The 19,102-nt window shown below is 51.9% G+C and overlaps 1 protein-coding gene across 3 annotated transcripts in view; it reads right to left on the bottom strand.

The window, feature by feature from the left end:
• Positions 1–19,102, bottom strand: part of WHRN (whirlin) — an 87,819-nt gene that overhangs the window by 52,915 nt on the left and 15,802 nt on the right. For all 3 annotated transcript variants that reach the window (XM_068552612.1, XM_068552613.1, XM_068552614.1), the window contains exons 2-3: positions 10,702–10,920; positions 909–1,034 (exon numbers count right to left, since the gene is read on the bottom strand). In XM_068552612.1, coding sequence (XP_068408713.1) covers positions 909–1,034; positions 10,702–10,920 — 345 coding nt within the window. The remainder of the gene's footprint in view (positions 1–908; positions 1,035–10,701; positions 10,921–19,102) is intronic.

Below are 19,102 nucleotides of genomic sequence, written 5' to 3'. Positions count from 1 at the left end.
TCAAACGCCACCTGTACCCAGGGTCACTGCTGCTGTGGCATCCCTGCCATCAGGATTTAGCCCAAAAGCATGCTGCCATTTATCTAGGTGACCTGTGTCCTGAGTCCAGTGCCCTTGTGGACAGTCCCTGCCTCACTCACTGTCACCTCCCCCCCCAAAGCTCTGAGCCAGATCCTGGCCCTCCCCAGCGGGGGATACAGTGTAGCAGTTAAGACCATGGGCTTTGGAATTAAGACGACTGGGCTCAAACCCTGCTCTGCAACTGACCAGCTGCATGACCTTGGACAAGTCTGTCTAACCGCTACATGCCTCAGTTTCCCCAACCGGGAAATTCGGGTAATAACATACTACCCCAAGGGATAAGGTTCAATGAGCTGATATGTGTAATGTCAATTACGAATGCTGGGCACACAGATAGCCCTCTTTAAAATGAGAGCTAATTGCTGGTTGCTCTGGGTCAAACGCCAGCCCCGAGGCTGCCCGGTGCAAACCCACCCCAGCCTGCAGCGTCCTCTCCTCTTCCCTCTCCGAGTACCACAATCAACCCCGAAGTCGGGGCCATCACAGGCCATCAGCAGTGTTTCCAAAACAGCAGCCACGGAGAGCTCAAGGTGGCCTGCTGCCCAGCAGCTCGTGGGAGGCTGCCCTGCTCTGCGGATCGCTAGGAGAACTCGGGGTTCGGGAGGGGTGGCGGCTCCTGCTGCCCGCTCTGAGCTCTGAACTAGAGCCGCGCAGCCAGGGGAGGGTTCTCCGCTGGGACAGGCCCTTCGCGTGGGGGGCCCACTGCTCTGCCGGACGTCCCGTTGAAATCAGCTGCACAGGGCTCCACACACAGGTCTTTCCCTCCCTCGCCCCAGCACGTGCAGCCTGGCGCCCCATCCCCTCCCTGGGAGTCAGGGGTCTCTCACCTTGAGCCCGCTGCTTTCCGCTTCAGAGCCCGGGTCCACGCCAGTGATGTAAATGCCCAGGCCGTACTCGGCTCCTCCACGGATGGTGAGGCCCAGGGACCGGCCGTCCCCCAGCACCAGGTTCACCTGCAGGAGGGAGGGAAGAGAGTATTCGAGGGCCTGGAGGGCACCAGGAACTTTGGGGGGCGGCAGGCTGAAGACCCCCCCTCCCATACTCTGAAGGGCACACCTATTCGGGCCTGCAAGATCTCCTGGAACATTCCGATTTCTGCCCCAGCTCTGCCCCTGGTTTGCTGAGTGACTTGGGGAAGCCCCTCTCCCCTCCGTGGGTCACAGGTACAAGTGCGGTAAAAGGAAGGCGCTGAGGAGAGGACCTCCAGGGACCCCTCTGGTGCTAACACTCTAGACACTCCAGGTTTTCATGTGTTCCTCACACCGTGGTGGCCACAGACTCTCTAGGCCTCCACTGGCTGCCCTTGACTATACGCCCTTCAGTCAGGGAGTACCCGTCAGGCTGCGGACCCTCCACCCAGCTCCCTCACCTCCCATCCTCCCACCTTAGGATCAAGGCTCAGTCCAGGTGCAGGGCCCCACCACCTGCCACCCCAGGGGTCTCCCGCCTCCCCAGGGGTCTCCTGCTCTGCCATCCATCCTGAGAGGCCACGACAGTGTCGCTTCAGCAGCGCTTCATCCCACAAACACAGGGAGCGCCCACTAAGGGCAGACCCAGTGCCAGGCCAGGGGGTGTGGAGATGACCCAGACACGGGCCTGCTCCCAAGGGCTCAGAGTCCTGAGGGGCAGAGAGACCAGTAAACAAACCTTCACGGTACCGTGTGATCAGAGCCGGGTGGGGTGACTTGCGGGCTGTGTGGGTGCAGAGGAGGAGCAATGGTCCCGCCTGGAGGTGGGGGGATGGGTGGGGTGGGGCTTCCTGGAGAAAGTGACATCTCTGATGAGATTGGAGGGTGGGCAGGAGTCAACCAGGCAAGGGCAAGAGGGGCTTTCAGGGTCATGGGACAGCAGCAGGAGAGCACACTTCACACGGGACCAGAGAAGTGAGGCACTGTGGCCAGAGCAGGGAGCGCCGGGGGTGGGATGGGGGCCGGGGAGGTGGGTGACCGGGCAGGAGAGGCTGGGGCAGATCCAGGAAGCCTCAGAATCTATGCAGGAACCTGCAGGAACATGCAGGTTAAGTGTGCCTTGTGTCTGAAAGGGGAACTTACGAAAAGAAGTGGCCAGAACAGCTGGAACCTACCCCAAAAGGACAGAAAACATCCCGCAACAAGTTAAGACCCAGTGACATGTAAGGGACCTAAGGAGAGCACAGTGTGACCACCCACAGGAGAGGAAGGGGTGGAGGTCCCGGCGGGCATCAGGGGAGGGCAAATGTCATGGCGTTAGGGAAGCCATCCAACTAGCTTTCTATTTCCGAAAAGTCATTCATCTAAGAGTTATCTGCACCAGCCACCAGGAGAAGCTTTTTACATTTATTATCTTCCTTCTTCTACACCCTCACCACCGGAGGTCAGCGGGGAGGTGCTGAAGAGGACAGACTCAAGTCCAAACTGACCAGTGGGGGCCCGGCTGTGTGACCCTGGGCAAGTTACTTCACTTCTCTGTGCCTCAGCCTCCTCACCTAGAAAATGAGGATGAAAATAGTGTCTGCCTTATAAGCTTACTAGGGAGAGGATCAAATTGAGAGACAAATGTAGGCTAGTCTCTGGCCCACAGAAAACGCTCGATAGATGTTAGCCACTGTTGGTGCTACTTTGCACAGGACAAAACCAGACAAGGCCACACAGCCGCAGCTGACACCTACTGGCTGGCAGGCCATTGTCGGGAGAGAGCCCTACACACAGAACGACTCTACATGGTTTGGTTCTAAGACTGTAGACTCCGCAGCATGTCAGGGAGGCCCATCCCTGTGGGAGAGTGCCAGACCGTGCTGCCCAGTGGAGTGGCCCCAGCCCCATTAGTCCTGTGCCCCCATTTCCTCATCAGACACCATGACCACATTATAAGGAGAGCATCCGTGAGGCCCACAGAACCCTCAGGGGGACCTGTGAGCAGTCACCTAGAAATGTCAGAGTTCTGGGAACAGCAGGCTCTGGGGACGCTTGAAGTCGGACTTGGGAACAACTTCCTAGCCCCCTCCCTTCCCCAATGCAGCTCCAGGGCTGGGATAGGTTTGAGGTGACCTAGGTCCACCCTGGTTCACCCTGGTCCCTCATCACATCCAGGTCTGTGTGTTTGGGAGGTGACAGTGTGGTAGCTGCCTGTGTAGACTCTGAAGCCAGACTGTGGAAGTTTAATCCTGGCAATGACACTCGCTAGGTGTGTAACACTGGGCAAGTTACTTCACCTCCCTGTGCCTCAGTTTTCTCATCTATAAAATGGGGAAAACAACCACAGCAACTTTATTGGGTTGTTGTGAGTGATGAATGGGTTTATCTACTTGGCGCACTTGGAATCATGACACAGCAGAGGCACTCACACAGCATCAGCTATTGTTATTATCTTCAAAATGTCCCTCTTGGGCAAGCCATGGTGCTGAGCTTGGGCAGGTATGATCTGGAAAGAATGAGGAAGCCTTCTTCATGGGAGAGAATGAACATGGGCTGCTTCTTAGACAGGGACAGGCCGTGCACATGTGAGCCGTTGCTGGTATTCCAACCAATGCAAACCAAACCCCAACTCCGCACTGGGCACAGATTCAGGGGAGAATCTAACTGGGTCCCTGTCCTCAGAGAAACCCCTGAGCTGGAGTATTGGCTGTTGATGGCTCACAGCTGAGTGCCTGCCAGGACCTGCCTCACCTAAGGTCACAGCCTCCCTGGAGCAGCTCCCATCCAATGACTAGTTGATGCAGATGAGCGAAAGCGTGACCCCTGCCTCAATTCAGGACGACCTTGCAAGTCACCCCCAGCTCCAGAGCTCCCTTGGGACCAGCCAAGGCCTCTGCAGAGATGGTATCACAGCCCACACCTCCCTCTGCCCAGTCCTGTATTCCTCACGCCTTTTCTGGTGGTGATCCCAGGGCACTGCATTGCTGCTGTAATAAATGACCATGGATTTAGGGGCTTAAAACAACGCAGATTTATTATCTCAAAGCTCTGGAGGTCAAAAGTCTACAGTGGGTCAACAGGACTGCATTCCTTCTAGAGGTTCTTGGGGAGAACCCATTGTCTTGCCTTTTCTAGCTTCTAGAGGCCACCTGCATTCTTGGGCTCATGGCCCCACCCTTCAACTTCAAAGCCAGCAGTGTAGCATCTTCTGATCTCTCTCTCTCTCTGCTCCTGGCATCACACCACCTTTTTCTGACTCTGACACTCCTGCCTTCTTCTAAGGACACTTGTGCTCACATTGGGTCCACCCACATAATCCAGGATAATGTCTCTATCTCAAGATCCTCGTCTTAATCACACCTGGAAAGTCCCTTTGCCACATAAAGTGACCTGTTCACAGGCTCCAGAGATTAGGAGGTAGACGTCTTTGGGGCATCGTTATTCTGTCTACCACAGGCACATTCCTATAGACCTCTTTCAGGGAAATCTTGGTCTCAGAGTCCATTCCTGGGAGCCCGACCACAGGCACAGAATCCCAGAAATATGACCTCCAAGCCCTGAAGGCCGAGGGGGTCAACCAGGGCAAGGGGAGGGCGAGAACGTGCGCAAAAGCTCAGAAACAGGACAGAGCAAGGCCCCCTGGGATCACTGCAGGGTTCTGTTTGGTGGGAGGGTGGCAGGGAAGGAAGGGATGGCACTAGCCTGTGTGGGGCAGTGAGCGAGGTCAACAAGCCTGGGCTTCAAGCAGGAGAGAAAAGGCTCAGATTCAGATTTTAGGAAGACTACTGGGGAGGGCTAGCAGCAGAGGAGGCCAACTTCTGGAGCTCCTTTAAGACAAGGTGTGCCTTACGACGCTGGTGGGGTGAGGGAAGGCGAGCTTCACACCTGGGGGACGTCAGTGAGGCTGGCTGAGGACAGAGTGGCAGCTTCCGCCTCAAACCCGGATGGACCCTTCCTGCAGGCTGTGCTGCTGGGACATGGAACAAGCCAGGCCTGGCCTGGGGGCCTCACACCAAGGCTCCAGCCTAGTTCACTTGGTGGCGTGGGTCAGTCCCTCCCCCATTCCCACCCCCACCTGGTCTCTCCAGCTCAGGGACATGAAGATTCTGGGGGGAGAGAGCAGACAGGAACCCAGGAGCACACAGACGGCTGTGGTCCCCGCCTCTGAATACTAAGGATGAAAACAAACCCCACTGCCTGCCAGTCACTTCCCCATAAATCCTTCACGTGGGAATAAAACGGAGTCTTCATCCCAGGACTGTAATGACAGACCTATCAACAGCAGGGTATCTGCTTCCATCATCTGCTGGAAACTCCACCAGCACTTGGCAGGAAACAAAACTCACCTATGGGAAAAAGGGCGCTAAGCTGTGAGAGGCAGCCTGGCACAGTGAAAAGGATACCATTCCCACCAATAATAAGAATATAATGATAACTCACTAAATCAATTGGTTACTGAACGTATTGAGTCTTTCCTAGATCCCAGGCACTGTGCTCAGCACTTTACATCCCTTACTTCGTTGAGTCCTCTTTCCTCCTCTATGGTTTCTCTTATTATCCCCATTTTCCAGGTGAGGAAAGTGAGGCCAGAGAGGTGAAATGACATGGCCAAGGTCAAACAGCTGGCAGAGCCCAGGCATTGAATCAGCTCACTGCACTGCCTCCCACAGGCCTGAGTTCACATCCTGGTTCTGCCCTTTACTCCTGGGCAACCCTGGGGCAGGGCCTGTTACTTTTCTGATCTTCAGTTTCCCCATCAGTGAAATGAGAATTGCACAGCTTACCCGGGGCAGACACTGCCATCCCCCTTCCCACCTTCCTCTGGAACCCCAACCCTGTCCAGGAAGCAGCATGAGCAGCCTCAGGAGATGACATCAATAAACATTTGGGGACAAAAAAGATATGAAAGGTACCTAGCACCTAGGAAGCATTGGATAAATGATGGTTGTTACTGCAATGAATTACTATGCCCCAGGCACTATCCTCTGTGCACATGATTTATTGATTCTTGAAACAGCCCCATATGGCTGCTATGACCATCCCCAAACCATGGCTAGGGAAGCTTAAGTGACTCACCCAAGGTTAAGTGACTCACCCAAGGTCACACAGTCAGGGAGTTCCGATGCCAGGTGCGATACTGTGATTTATACTAAGAAATATATATTTTGTCTTTGTCTTCGTCCCTGGCACTGAGCTCCTGAAACCTTTGTAAATTCCTAAGTGATAAGACCACTAGGAGCATCTTTTATTCTAATGAGGCGACTCTGATTGGCCTCCTGGAGGGTGGCTGGTCACCAGAAAGACCAAGCCATGATTAGAAGCTTGGAATTTTCAGCCCCACCCCAATTTCTCCAGAGAGGGGAGAGGGGCTGGAAGTGGAGTTAATAATTGATTGTGCACGGGACTTCCTCTGGCGGTCCAGTGGGTCCCTTGCAATGTAGGGGACGCGGGTTCGATCCCGGGTCAGGGATCCCACAGGCCGCAGGTAGCAACTAAGATCCCACGTGCCGCGGGTAGCAACTAAGCCTGCGTGCCACAACTACTGAGCTCGCGCGCCTCAACTAGAGAGAGAAAACCCGCACACCACAACTAGAGAGAAGCCCACGTGCCACAATGAAGAGTCCGCGCACCACATCGAAGATCCCGCATGCCGCAACTAAGACCCGACGCGGCCAAAAAAATAAATAAAATTTTTTAAAAAATTGATCATGCCTACACGATGAAGGCTCCATAAAAATCCCAATAGTATGGGGTTCAGAGAGCTTCTGGGTCAGTGAACAGGTGGAGGCGTGGGGAGAGTGGTGCACCTGGAGGGGGCATGGAAGCTCCGCGCCCCTTCCCACATAACCTGCCCTACACAGCCCTTCCATCTGGATGTTCACCTGTATCCTTTACCGTATCCTTTTCTAATAAACTGGTGCACAGTAAGTAAACTGTTTTCCTGAGTTCTGTGAGTCGCTTTAGCAAATTAATCAAAGCTGAGACGGGGTCAGGGGAACCTCTGAGTTACAGCCGATCAGTTGGAAGCACAGGTGATAACCTGGACTTGCAACTGGTATCTGAAGTGGGGACAGGTAGGGGGCTGTTTCATGGGACTGAGTCCTTAAGCTGTGGGACTGGACACTCTCTCCAGGTAGACAGTGTCAGAATTGAGTTAAATTGTAAGACATCCAGCTGGTGTCGCAGAGAATTGCTTGGTGGGAAACCACCCCCGACCCCGCCACATCTGGTGTCAGAAGCACTGTGAGTGTGATGGTAAAGGAGAAACACAGGAGGAGAACTGTAGGTTTTTCTTCAGAGCCGGTCCCAAAGGCTCCTCGCCTTCCATTCCCAGCTGGGTCCCAGCCTGAGCTAAGGGGCAGGCCCCACCTCATCTCTGCGGCTGCTGAAGGCGTGAGCTTGGGGGAGCAGCTGCTGCTGCAGAGGGTCTGCCTGCTCAGCCCGGAGCGGGGCCGTGGGACCGGGAAACCACTGAGACTTGCTCCCTTGCTCATGGGCCAGTGACCCTGGCGGGGGGCAGTAGGGGACTTTGAGCCCTGCATTTTAATTCAGTCATTCATGTAATAAATACTTACTGAGCACCTCCACTGTGCCAGGCACTGATCCAGGCACTTTGGGCGTACCAGGGCACAGAACCAAGAGTCTTACACAGTGGTGGGGAGAGGAGGCCCTACCACTGTCTCCATGTTATGGAAGAGGAGATTCAGGCTCAGAGAGGTTATGTAACTTATCCAAGGTCACACAGCTGGCAAGTGGTGGAGCCAGGACTTGAACCCAGGCAGCCTGGTTCCAGTGTCTTACTCTCCCTGCCACACTGACACCATCCTATCTAACTCCCACAACAGATCTGTTCCAGTTTTTTCATACAGAGGCTACATCTGTACTATAGAGGCTGGGGGTTAGCCCAGAATGGGAAGCTGGAACACTGAACAACTCTGCACCCTATTCGCCTCTGACGATGTGATGGTGACTTGAGAGCAGACAGGCCCGATTCCCAGAGGCGCTACCTGTGTCCTTCCCTTCTGTTCCTTCCTTCAGCCTCATGGGATGGTTCTCACACTTCAGTGTGGAGAAGGGCATTACTAGCAAGGGCTGCAAAAGCAGAACCAGCTTCAGTGGACAGCTTAGGCAGTTTTCAAGGGTAATTTTGCTACGTGTGATTTTTACATCACTATTGCCCTGAGAACTCATTTCCCTAGAAGGTGTGTTCCCACTGGGGTTGAGGTTAGGATTTTTGAAGTTTGGCACGGCAAGTCTGGGAGTCTGGTCATGGCTATCTGGAATATTAGCTGAGACCAGGCTGCTGGAGAGAAGAGAATCAGGCCAGGGGGCCAGAAGTGAGGGCTCCAGAGACATTTCCCCCATGCCCTTCCTCAACAGGAAAACGGGGGCTCCATGTTGTATCAGCAAAAGGAGGAACGGGGTGGGAGGGTGTAGAAGCTTCAGTCTGGAGCTATAAAATCTGTGAAGGCTTCTCTGGTGTGGTTCAGGGTATTTCCTGCCTCCTGAGGTATCCAGGTCCTCCCTGGAGCATGATTCCCTCAGCCTTTGCCTTCTACATTCCTATATACGTTACTCTAAGACTCCCAGAGGGCAGCTTACATCCTCCCAATCCTCCCACCCACTCAATTCCAGTGGCAGGGTCCTTCTCTCTAAGACTTGAAGATGCCATGCTCATTCCCACCTCAGGGCCTTTGCACATGCTGTCCTTGCTGCCTGGCATTTTCAGTGCTCAGAATGGTACGTGGTAGTTCCATTTTCCTCTCTCAGTCTCAGCTCAGAAGTCATCTCCTCAGAGAGGTTTTCCCTGCCCACCTCATCTGAAGCAGAGCCTCCCTCCCCATCACTCTCTAACCCCCTTCCTGATTTTATTTCCTTCCATCAATCTTCACCACCTTAATTATCTTGCTCATTTATGCTCATTTCTGGATTTTTGTCTCACGCCTCCTACGACTTCCAAACTCACTGGAAGCTTCCCCAGAGCAAGGCCTCATGTCTCTTGTCCATTTCTCCATTCCCACCACCCATAACGGCGTCAGGCATAGGTGCTCACTAAGTGTGGGCTGACCTGCTCAATGGGTCCTAGTTGCCGCAGTGTCCCCTGAATGTCGGATTTTGCATCTGTAAAATGTGCATAAGGACACCTACCCCATGGGGAAGCCACGAGGATTCAGTGAGACGCTGTAAGCACAGAGCCAGCACACGGTGAGCTCTTACTATTCTAAGTTCATGCCCTATACAGGGAAGAGCTTGAGAAAAAGATAAAGCAAGTTCTCTACCCACCCTGGAAGGCTGGCCTTGAAAATGACTCAATGCCACAGGCTGTGCTGCTTTCTCAAGATGGCCAGAGAGCAACATCGCCTGGCGGGGAGGGGGACATGAGCCCACCTCTGCAACCCTGGCCACCTTGAAGAAGCCCAAGCAGGCTCTGACGGTGCATACGAACTGGCTACCCCACTGCCTCTTGCCTGGCACAGAAGCCCCCGCCATCTCTGCCGCTTCCTGCATATCGACATTTGAGCAAAGAACACAAAACCCATTAAATAAATGTTATGGTCTTATGGACAGGAAAAGAGAGCTGAGGAAACAGTCTCCAGAGGGAAGGCGGTTGGCTCAGAGCCCCAAGCTTGTCAAGGTCTTAAAACACCAGAGACCAAAGTTATGGTCATGCGTTGACCATGGTCATGGTCACACCAAAGTCATGCTTACAGGAATGACTTTCTTGGTCCCAGGAGCAACCACAGGGCGCAATGCAAACAGCACCCGGAGTGAACCTTACATATCAGGGGGACCATCTCTCAAGTCCTTTCTAAAGAAACAGTCATGGTCTCGGGAGGAAGGCTCTGTAGGGGGCATCTATTGATGCCCCTGGCCGTCTTCTTCAGGTTACAACACCCCATGGTACTTTGGGCTACAACCCCTCCTCCACCGGCCACAGTCTTGGTGTTTCTGTCAATCAAAGGGCACCTCCCCGCCAGCCAACCAGGTGCTCCCTCCCTGGAACATGAATCTTGAGGGGAAGGATGCAGAGAACAGAAACCATGGGGATCCCTTTCTTCCTGGAGACTGCACCCCGAGTCCCTCAGCTTCAATTCTGGGGCTGCCCACACCCTTCCAGTAAATTCTGACTTTGTGGAAGGTGACCAGGACCGGTTTCTGGTTTCTGTTCCTTACAACCTGAGACCCACACTGCAAAAGGTGCCCTGTGGAACTTGGAGTCCTGGAAGCTGCGTGTGGCCATGCGCCTGGGTCTGGACCACTGAGAAGTTAACTCATCTCTAGTGTAAATCATCCGAGCTTTCTCTCTTCCTCTTTCCACTCTAGGGGCTACAGGGCGACTAGACTTCAACCATAAGGGGGCGGTAACCCAGAGGATGGCAGACGGAGAGCAGAGCTGCCCCATCAGCCTAGACGGTCCCCTTTACTCTGCTATGGGAGGGGCAGATAATCTAGCTTATTTAAATCACGGTATTTGGGCTCTTGTTGCAGCCGCTTAGTGTGAATTATGGTATGTGGCGCATAGGTTAAAACAAAAAGAAAACCCTTCAGTTGGGACTTGAGGGAGAGACGAAGGCCACAGCCCCTACAGGCCAACCCCCTTCTTCCAGCCTCTAAGAAACTTCCCTATTCCGGGTTTGGCAAGGAGAGTGTGATCTTGATGGCCAGCCCCCCATTCCCAGCCCTCCACCTCCAGGAGGCCCGGCGAGGCCAAGGCCCAGAGGCTCACCTTTTTCTCATCCCCGCCTTGCAGGAGGTGTAGGGCGCTCCTCCGGTCACCCTCGTGCTGCCGCAGGGTGCTGCCATGGGGTTGGGGCAGGCCCGAGGGCGGAGAGATGCTGCGGCCTTGGGGGTCTACCCAGGTGTAGATATGGTTGGTGACGTAGCCGCCAGGGATGCGCCCCGCTGAGTACACCGACAGCACCAGCTTCTTGGAGCCCTTGAGAGCCTAGAGAGAGAGAGAGAGAGAGAGACACGAGTTAGCAGGAAAGGGGACGGTGCGGGATTATCCAGAACTTGCTTCCTCTCAGGGCCCCGCACACGGAGTAGGAGACCAGCTCCTAAGTGTCTTCCCTTTACTAGCCCTCAATTTTGTCCTATGGAAATGAGGACGTCTGTCTCACCCCACTCCGGCCCCCATCTTGAAGTAGTCCAAACACACGGAATAGGACCTCTCAGCATACCTGTGCAGAACAGAGTTAACAGAGCAGGCCTACAACTGCAGCCTTACAAGGGCCTGCTGGGCTGGCCTCTGGGAACTTGGATTCTGAGTGTTCCCACCATTCCCTAACTAATAAGGGCAGCTCGCCGTGCCTGGACTATTTGCGCAAACCATGTGGGGGTCTGGGATGTGGGTACAGACAGAGGTGCCCACCTCTGGTGCTGAGTCTCTAATAAGCATCCCCGGTAGACAACATTCCACACGTGTTGTTACAACTCCGTGCTGGAGGAATCAAGCCCATCCTGTGTGACTGCACAGACAGGACTCAGACGCTTCTGCCTGGTTTCCTGCAGACTTTGCCTCACGTGCTGCTCCTGTGCTCACTGTGCTGTGTAGCCTTTTGCTGTAACAAATCTTAGCCACAAGCACAATCATCTGCCGAACCCGTGAGCCCTCATGGAAGCTGGGGGTGGCCTTGGTGACCCCGATAAATTACTAGACAAGAGAGTCAAGAGATAAAAATACTGATACTAATGGTAGCTTAACAATGATAAAGCGCCTGTATGTATGAAACACGCGGCTCTGTACCTGATGTGCTTTATCTCCTGAAATCCTCATGGAATCCAATTTAGTGGGAGAGGGATTCCATGATTTAGTGGAAGAAAACGAGGGAAATGACCTGCCCGCACAGCTAGTATGGGGTTCCTTTCGTACAGCAACTAGTTTTGAGTGTGGATACCACCTTGACTCCGCACTTTCTAGTCTGGGGATGGAACAGCCACAGGGAGAGGTGAACCCAAACTCTGAGCCCTGGGAGCGGCCATGCTGCTTTCCCATGATGCACCTGTAATGACATGAAGCCCTTTACTCAGGGAGACGGTCACTTAGCACTGGGATTAACAGCAAACATACCCCTAAACCTGGGACTTCTGAGCCAATGATAGATAGTACCTGCACGTGGAAAAATTCACGCTGCCGTTAAAATCGCATTTTACAATCATTACAGAGTATTTGTAATGCCATGGATGTGTGATACATTTTAATGTTAAGTGCGGTCAAAAGGATATAAATCCTGTCTTACAGTGTGATCTCAGTTATGTTAAGAGAAAAATTACACAGGAAAAAAAAAATGAAACTGAGCAGTAACGTGCCAAGACGCCAGCAGTGCTTCTCTCGGGGTGGCAGAATTATGGGTGATGATTATTTTGTCCTTCCTGTTTCTCAATATTTTCCAAATGTTCCAGAATGAAGGTATATTGCAATCAATGACAGAAAACAGCAATGTACATAAAAGGGTAGGGAGGCACTTAGCTCTCTGAATCTGTGGGGCACTGGGTTCTACTGACCCCCCAGTTCTGTTGGCAGACAAAAGGGGTCAAGGGTGGGGCTTTCAAAGACAGTGGGGAGCCCTGGCTGGGTGGGGCTGCCAGACAAGGACACTGGGCCACAGGACTGGACACCCTGACATCTGAACCTCTTCCAGAGGAGGATGGGCAAGCTTAATGCCAGTCCCGGGTGGAGGGATAACGAGAGGATGGCAGCTCTCCAAAATGCTGCTTGTGAGAAAGATTTCTGAGAAGATGAGCAGAGAAAGATTGTACGGTGTTCTTTTCACATGCCCTGGGACTTCCCTGACAGAACAGTTGGGAAAATAAAACCTCTGTGAAGCTGGAGATGCAGGATGGAGGAGGCCGTAGACCAAGTGGGCTACTGCCAGAACTCAGGGCATGGGCACCATCCGCAGAAGCCACTGCAGCCGCTGAGCGGTCTTCCCGACCCTTCTGCCCTGCGCCCTGCTCCCTCCTCCGTCAAGGCACTGCTGCGGCTCTGAGGCTGCTCCAACTGGCCTGCCTCTTCTTTGCTCCCTTCCCTGGACAGACGGTGAGTCTGAGCCCCATCACTCATCAACAAGGGCTGACCGAGCCTACTGTGTGCCGGGCCTGGAGAGAGCAAAGTGGGCATATCCTCGTGGCACCTGCAGCCTGGGGAGAGACAAGGCTCTGTCAGGCGCACAGTAGGTCCTCAGAAAAACCTGGTTGCCCTGACTGGATGAGAAAGCACATATATGGCCTCCAAAGAACCACAGCATGCGCAGGCATCACCCTGCAGCCACCTTCCTCATCTGATCCGGAAGGCTGCGCTGGAATTAGGAACGAACGGGGAAGGCAAGTGGAAAGAACGGACGTTGTGGATTTGGGCAGAACTGGATTTAAGTCGCTTCTGTCACTTGTAGGTCAGGAGCCCTGGGGCCGGCTGCTTCCTCTCTGAAAGCAGCACACGTGGGATGCAGACACTGCCCACCTCTCAGGACTGCGTGGGTTAAATCAAACAGTGTGCTTGAGGGCCGGGCCTCTGCACACAGTGGGGGGTCAGCAGGTAGCAGAGCCCACTCCCCTCTCCTCCCAGGAGTGTCCACATTGAGAAGGGAAACCAGGCGTAGATAAGCATTGCCCAAGGAGTTAAAAAAAAAAAAAAAAAAGAGGTGTCTGAGAGAATGAAAACCAACGCACAGTGCTTGATTTGTATTCTGTATCGCTGGCAATAGTGGCATTCTCTTGGTCGGTTCTATAAATAGGCAAGCAGCAACCTTGAGAACAGAGAGGATGTTACTGACCTTGATGAGAACACCACGGAGAGCTGGCGCCGGAAAGGGCCTGGGAGGTCACTGAGTCTCCCAAGTGCTGCCCGTCCCCAGTGTGGTACAGAAGGGGACACTGGCAACCCGAGATGGGGAGGGACTGAGAGCGTACAGCCCAGACACAGGAGGCCAGCCCTGGACAAGCCCCTTCGCCTCTGCACCTCAGTTTCCCCATCACAAGCCTGTGGGACCAGAAAATCTGACGGCCACTCAAGCCTAGACCATTCTGGAACCTCTGACATTGGCTCTTTGGGGGGGTAAATATGGGCTTTCATTGGGTCTTGGAGAGCACGAATATCATCATCCACTGCGTCATCATGCATCTTTATTTTCCTGGCAAAACTGAAGAAAAAACGAGATTCCTGAGACAGCACTTTCCACATCCAAGCAGGCTCTGGGAATATGGTCTTGGTGCCGTGGCCGTTAGAACCCCGAGGGACGGCCTCCATCCATTGTGCTTTGACTAAACCTTGTGTGTCACGCAGGGAAGGCGAGGAGGAGGGGATGGTCTAGGAACTCAGTTTCTACTTTCTCATTGCCTTCTTGTCTCCTTTTTTTTACAAACAACCGCTTGCTTATTTTAAAAGGTGTCACTGAACGGAGGGGTTAATTCCTAAAAAGAGCTGGCTGGTGCTTTCTTGCCCTGATAACCCTTCCACCTGCCTCCCATACTTACTCACCATTGCTACCTTAATCCCCGAGGCTCAGGCCATCTGGAGGATAGTGTGCTTAGGTGCCCAGGCCATTCATTTCACAGAACTGGTGGCTTCTCTCACTGGCGAGCCTCAGTAGCAAGCAGCCCTGTGCAGTAGGGTAAACTAGAAAGAACTCCGGCTGTGAAACCGAGACCCAGGCATGTCCCTGTTGTGCCACTGTCCTGCTGGGTGGTTGGGGGCTACGTCCTCCTCTTGCTGGGCCTCGGTTTTGCCAACTGGCAATGAACGGGTTGGAATCCCTGATTGCTAAGGTCCTGCCCCAAGTTAAACTTCAATGTCCTCTGTATTTAGAAGAAAAGAAGTTGCTATCAGGTCTCTGCCTGTGACTGTTGGTGACTGTCAACCACACCCCTCTCCTGCTGCAGCAACCTGCAGCATCAGCCAGTCTCCTGAATCAATTGCTTATAAGCTGTGCCACCTCACACAAGTTACCAAACCTCTCTGTTCATCTGTTTCCCTCCTGTAAAATGAAGATCTCTTTTCTGCTCTCTCTTGAGGTAGAGGAACCCTATTAGCACAGTGCCTGATACTTTTAAGAATTCAATGAGCTAAGGCTAAAAAAAATCCCATGAGATCTAGGGAAAGTCCACTGCAAGCAAGAACCGTCACCAGAGTCCTCTGCTCCCCTGCGTGTTATCACATTTACTGATGAAACTCGACCGAGGGGCTTACCAGCATTCCCCCAGGTCAGATCACGGAAATCTCGATCTGACCTGGCAGGTGGCATGGCTAAGATACGACCTATCACCAGATGACTACTCAGACTGCGTGTTATGATTGTAGAAATGTAAATTGTATGTGTATGTCTTCAAACTTAATAACTTGCTACTTGGATTAATGCTCTCAGGAGGCAGCTCTTCAGAGCTGACTCTGACACCCCAAAATTACAGTCCAGGCGATAGAATTCTCTGCTCAGCAGAGGACTGAGAAATAGACTGGAGACGGCTACAGTGTGAAGGGACTGGGGGGCGGGGTGTTAGCACGGCAGATGCACACACGCTCCCATGTTCAAAAACATGCACAAAAGTGCAAGCACAACGTCACAAGACCATTAGACTATTGTCTGGAGGGGCAGGTACAAAAGAAGTGTTTCAGAAAAGTCTCGAGTAAGGACATATAATGGTGAGTCATCCAGCTTATTTCAGGGCAAGGTTTTCTCTTCTGGGGAACAGATCACTCAAACTCAGGAAGGGGAGCTGGTCTAAGACCCAGGTTAGTGATGGGGAAGAGAGGGAAGGATGGTGCTACCCTGCTCTTCCTGACCCCACCTTGCCTAGTTGGGTTTTGGGTTCAGACTCACTGGGCACCAATCCTGGCTCTGAGGTTGACCTGCTGTGTGGCACAGAGCAAATAACCTAACCTCTCTGTGCCTGTTTCTGCATTTAAAATGCAACTGTTGTAAGGATTATTAAGATAATGTAAACTACCTATATAGTACATAGCACAGAGTAGGTACTAAATGCACATCAATTCCCTTCCTAAGTCTGCCAGCTTCTTCTCCCAAACAAAAGCCCTAGAAATTTTCTAAACCTCCCATCTACATGGATACAAATACATGAGCAACTCTAGCCCCTCCCTCCCAACTTTCCTCCTCTTCAGAAACGTCCTTCTTTCCTTTAATCCACACTTCCTCATATCAGCCCCGCCTTTTGACACTCAGCCCCTTTCCCACCACCTCCAGGAAGTCTTCCTAGATAGTGAGTGACTCCCCTTCTCGGAGAGCACCCAGCACACTTGTATGTTTTTGTTGCCATCTATACTATAGCCTCTGCATCACCTTCATACATTCTGTCTCTAAGACTACAAGACAAGTTCCTTAAGGCACAATGCATGTTCTGTTTTCTTTATACCCTCCCCCTGCTCCTTCTCCTTCACTTACTTACCCATTCATTCATTTCATTCATTTGCTCATTCATTCAAGATATTCACTGGGCTTTCAAGATGCCAGGCAGCCCCCAGGAATTTGTTCAAATGAGGCCACAGAAAGAGCAGTGCACTAGCCTGGGGCTCAGGCAGCCCTGGGTCACCATTCCATGCTTCTGCACACTCACGTGAGCATACACACCTCAGACACACGTGGAATTCGGAGAGAGAAGCAGAAGAGGGAATGGTTAAGAGCCGCAGCTCTGAAGCAGGGCTGCAAGGATTCCCATCCCGGCTCTGCTACCCGCCGATGGCAACCCCAGGCAAGTTACTTAGCCAGTCTGTACCCCAGTTTCCCAGGCATAAGACGGGATAATAGTAGTATTATCTCACAGGGCAGTGGTGAGGATTAAATTAGTTAATATACATAAAGTGTTTAGTGCCTGGAAGATAGGCAAGAGGTACAGAAGGGTTAGGTGTTATTATTATAGAGAACCCAGAGTAGAAGTCTCAATTCACCATCCATGGTAACCACACACAGCTACATTCTGGTGTCTATCCTTCCTGACTTCTTGTGTGCATTTTACAAACACGTGGATGTTCACACACAAAACTATTGTTGTCTGAGGTTTACACAGGTTGACTCATACTTAAGATTTCATTGATATCTTTTTTTTTTCAGCTAAAAAATGTATTTGGAAGCTCCTTCCTCAAAAGATCACCTCTTCCAACACTACATGGCATTCCCTGGCAGAGATGCACAACCACTGAATTCCCACTCCCCTATTGCTGGACATTTATGTTGCTTCTCATTTTGCCAGCACGAGCAATCTGCGATAACATACTTTTACGTGCATCTTGGAGCACATGTGCATCTAATTCTCTACACCAGAGAAAAGTGGAATCCCAGAGGCAGTGGGCTGTCTTTTTTTCATATGCAACCCTGTCCCTCTCTGTGTAGTTCCCATAATTACCTGCAGGGGGCAGCACTGTGAAACCTGGACCTATAGGAGGCCTGAATGCCCCCCATCTATGGGTGCTGTGGATGGGACTGGGTGAGGGCTGTGCAGCGATCTTTTCCCAAAGCAGAGCTCACTGTGGCTCAGAGATCCATCCTCTTTCATGCCTTTTTCCACAGGCTCCAGAAATCTCCCCGTTTAGGCAAATCTTGGCTCTATCTTCCAATCAATCCCTTCTGGGGACCAAAGTATTATAAAGCATCAAAATAAAAAGGTGGCTGAGGAGGAGGACCCCTCAAGAGTTTTTCAGTAAAAGGTATACTCACTAGAAAACCATTCCCAGACATAGTTCCACGTCTTCCTAGCTATGAGAGTTCAGGCAAGTTCCTTAAGCCCTCCAAGCCTCAGTTTTCTCACCTGTTAAATGGGGCTACTAATGCCTACCCTTATGGAGCTGTGTGGACAAAATGAGGACAGACAAGATAATGTACACAAAGCATCTTGCACTGGGCATGGCATATAGCAGGTGCCCAGCAAATGGTGGTTAATATTATTGGTAACAGCAAAATTACTGCAATGATCACGCGTTTTATTCTTCCCACTGCACATATGAAGAAAGAACATCTGAGTGCTGAAGTGTCTTATGTAAGGTCACACAGAGGATAAGAGGCTGGGCTTGGACTTGAATCTTGGATTCTCCAGACTCATACATCTCTTACCAGTAGTTCAAGAAGGTTCAAATAACACAAGGCCTATCCTACGTCTTGGCCTCACAAGATGGACAAGGAGAGGATCTGAAAAGGGAGCGTGGACTTACAGGCTGTAAATAAATGAGAGGCCTTGTACTCTTGAACCCTGAACTGGTCCCAGGTGCAGCCATAGGCACTGGGAAGACCCTCCCCATTAGCTCCACTTTGAGGGAGGACAGAAACTGGTGTGTGGACTCTCTGCCCCTGTGGCATATTTTAATGTCATGAGAAAGTAAAGCCCTAATTAACACTCTGTCTTCAGAGCTCCTTCCTCTGCACCACATTTTTGCCTGTGTTAATTATTACCTCTTACAGGACCACTGACTGCAACAGCTTTCCAGCCTCCTCTCTCAGCCTTCAAAATTAGTCTCTGCAGGGTGTCCGGACATCCTTTTAAAATGCAAGTGGACCACTCCCTGCCCTGCCCCGCCCCAAACTCTCCCAGTGCCTCTCAGGCCTGCACAGCTGGCCCTGCTGCCCGGCCAGCCTCATCTCCTGCCTTGCCACCTAGCCTTCCTTATAGTATCAAGTGCCCCAAGCTATTTGCACGTACTGCTCCCCGTCCCTGAAAGTACATACCTCAGCGTACTCACTTATATAAGTGATTATTTTATCCACATCTTTCTCAATAGACGGAGAAGACAGGAAATTCTTCTGGTTTGGTCACAGATGTATCAATAAATATGAAAGATAGGAGATTGTGGGTGATTCCACATAAAACGAGAGACAATGAAAAATGCAATTGAAATTGCCTTCCTCCTGAAATTGACCTCCTTCCTCTTGAAATTGACTGCCAATGAGGAATTTTACCTCTCCTGAAGTACCAATGAGTTCTCTATAGAATCTAAAGAAAATGTATTAATTTCTCTTTTTGCCTTGGCTGCTAGGAAGCTCAGAATTCCATTTGAATATGAAATATCATTCCTATAAAGGCACCACCTCACACATGCCTGGGTGCGTGAACACATGTGCGCGTGCGCGCACGCACGCACACACATACACACACACAATACATTTTTCAATATGGTTTCTGATCCCTCTTTC

This window comes from Eschrichtius robustus, chromosome 10, assembly GCF_028021215.1.
Source record: "Eschrichtius robustus isolate mEscRob2 chromosome 10, mEscRob2.pri, whole genome shotgun sequence".
Lineage (NCBI taxonomy): Eukaryota > Metazoa > Chordata > Mammalia > Artiodactyla > Eschrichtiidae > Eschrichtius > Eschrichtius robustus.
The sequence above is the reverse complement of the archived record's forward strand: the minus strand, read 5'-3'. Positions and strand labels throughout refer to the sequence as shown.